At 36.6% G+C, this 1,941-nt stretch overlaps 1 protein-coding gene across 2 annotated transcripts in view; it reads right to left on the reverse strand.

Annotated features, from left to right (window-relative positions):
• Positions 1-1,146, reverse strand: part of LOC108364264 (androgen-induced gene 1 protein) — a 1,696-nt gene extending 550 nt beyond the window's left edge. The window contains exons 1-3 of one of the 2 annotated variants that reach the window (XM_017617864.1): positions 766-1,146; positions 538-657; positions 256-479 (exon numbers count right to left, since the gene is read on the reverse strand). In XM_017617864.1, coding sequence (XP_017473353.1) covers positions 256-479; positions 538-657; positions 766-867 — 446 coding nt within the window. In that variant the 5' untranslated portion in view covers positions 868-1,146. Of the gene's footprint in view, positions 1-255; positions 480-537; positions 709-765 lie in introns of both variants that reach the window. The other variant, XM_017617863.1, reaches the window with a different exon arrangement.
• Positions 1,147-1,941: the final 795 nt, after the last annotated feature.

Consider the following 1,941-nt stretch of genomic DNA (forward strand, 5'->3'; position numbering starts at 1 on the left):
CACATGTTTAGAAACGTTTACTTGGATATATCGTAATCATCAATGCAAATGGCCCTATATGACATTTTACAAAAGGATAAAATACTTTTTAAATTGACTAAGAGATCTGGTTTAAAGGTGAAAATAAACCTCATTATTTTAAGTATTTTGGTATAACCAAAATAATGGAATATTTAAAAAGTGAACTTCTGATGTCCTCAAAAAATGCCTTTTGCATTGATGATGACGATATGTACATATTGGCAGCATAATTACTTGGGAAAAATAGCGTCTAGCGCTTTGGGGAAAATGAGCTCCCGATCATAGGCATATATAACCCAAAAGGAAATGCAGAAATTATGTGCTATGGGAAAAGCCCAAGTGGCGAAGATATAATCTCGCAACTTACGCACACCCGGCATCAGCCTCGTCTGACCGACTTCATTGGAGCCAACTAAGTCATTTAGAAGCGCAACAAAGTGATATAGTGCTTGTAATATCTAGAAAGGCGAGACTCAAAAAACAAGTCGCAAAATAATTAAACTGTAAATTACAAACCATATCCAGAAAGGTAAGGTATTTAAATTTTCCTCCCCAACGCGTCTTTAACTCTTCCTCCTCCGGCAAACGCTGAGGCCAATGCACATTAAACCAGTGATAGTAAATGCCATAGGTGAACTGTAACAGTCCAATGATGTGTGTGAGCATCCTCAGGTAAGAGAAGGCACCCTACGGTTGTGCAAATACGTACATATGTTTATGGCTTTAATAAATTTACACGCTTACCTGTGTATACGCATCGTTCGTTGTTGTCAGGCGTTCCTCAACGATCGCATTTTGCACTTTCACCTGCTGCTGTTCCTTTAGTTTCTTTTTGCTTTTTGTCATTTTAGATACTAACTTACTGGAGTCGGATTAATGATTATACTGCTTATATTTAATTTAACTTGTAACTAATTATTCCACTACCACTTGCGCCACACATAGATCTCACAAAGTCCACTGTCCACTTGCCAAGTGGAATCGAAAATGTGGCGAACTCTTCGTATACAGTTGCTCTCAAACTGTGGTGGTGATAAGGCAATTCATGTTAGAGAAGTGACGAATATTTGCATTCGCATTCGCATATGCTAATGATTCGTATCATTTTAAACGTTCGAATCGACATGCGCGCGAGTGTTTAACAAATTTTGCTTAAAGTCGTATACGCAACCGAGAACGAATTTTGTATTCCTCGAAAGCATAACGTCAAAACGAAGTGTTTGTTGTAATTCAAACTATCACTGGGCGTATACTACGGTTTTCTTAAATTTTTTTGTGAAAAAAAGAGAAAAAGGTACAACCCATGTTTGCAACGGCAATATATGCCTGGCTGAGCGTGCAGAGGAGCGTGGCGTTATTTGTTAGCTTCCACAAGGGGCGGGTTCGAATTCCGTCAGACGCTTCCTAATTTTATTTTATTTTTTAACCATGAAAAAGAATCTTTGAAGTACAGAATGAACGCGTACGCTTCAGTACATATTAAACGAAAAAATTTATCAGACAAATTTCAGAAAAAACATTCGAAAAAGTATCCGTTTCCCAAACAGTTTTCCGTAGTTGTTTGCCGCACACTTTAGTGGGAAAAGGATCGTCAAAATACCCGAAAATGGAATCGGTAAACGGACAAAAATCCGCACTTCATCTACTTTTTTCCTTTTTCGGATAGGTTTTCGGATTTTTTTCTGGCTGGGTTAGTTTAATTTACACACTTTGTTATTTAATTTTATTACTCACCATTGCATTTAATCATTTCCGTTGTCATTTTAATACAACGCAAGGAATAAAAAAACCCTCATCAAATATTCAATATCGTTTAAAGCATTTATTTAAAATTCATTATTATTGGCTTGCAACTTTGTAACGGACTCCAGTGCGCTGATATGAATATGTTTATAGTAAATGATAATATCTGCAATCATA

This window comes from Rhagoletis zephyria, unplaced genomic scaffold, assembly GCF_001687245.7.
Source record: "Rhagoletis zephyria isolate East Lansing unplaced genomic scaffold, Rhagoletis_zephyria_1.1 Rzeph_scaffold_01513, whole genome shotgun sequence".
Lineage (NCBI taxonomy): Eukaryota > Metazoa > Arthropoda > Insecta > Diptera > Tephritidae > Rhagoletis > Rhagoletis zephyria.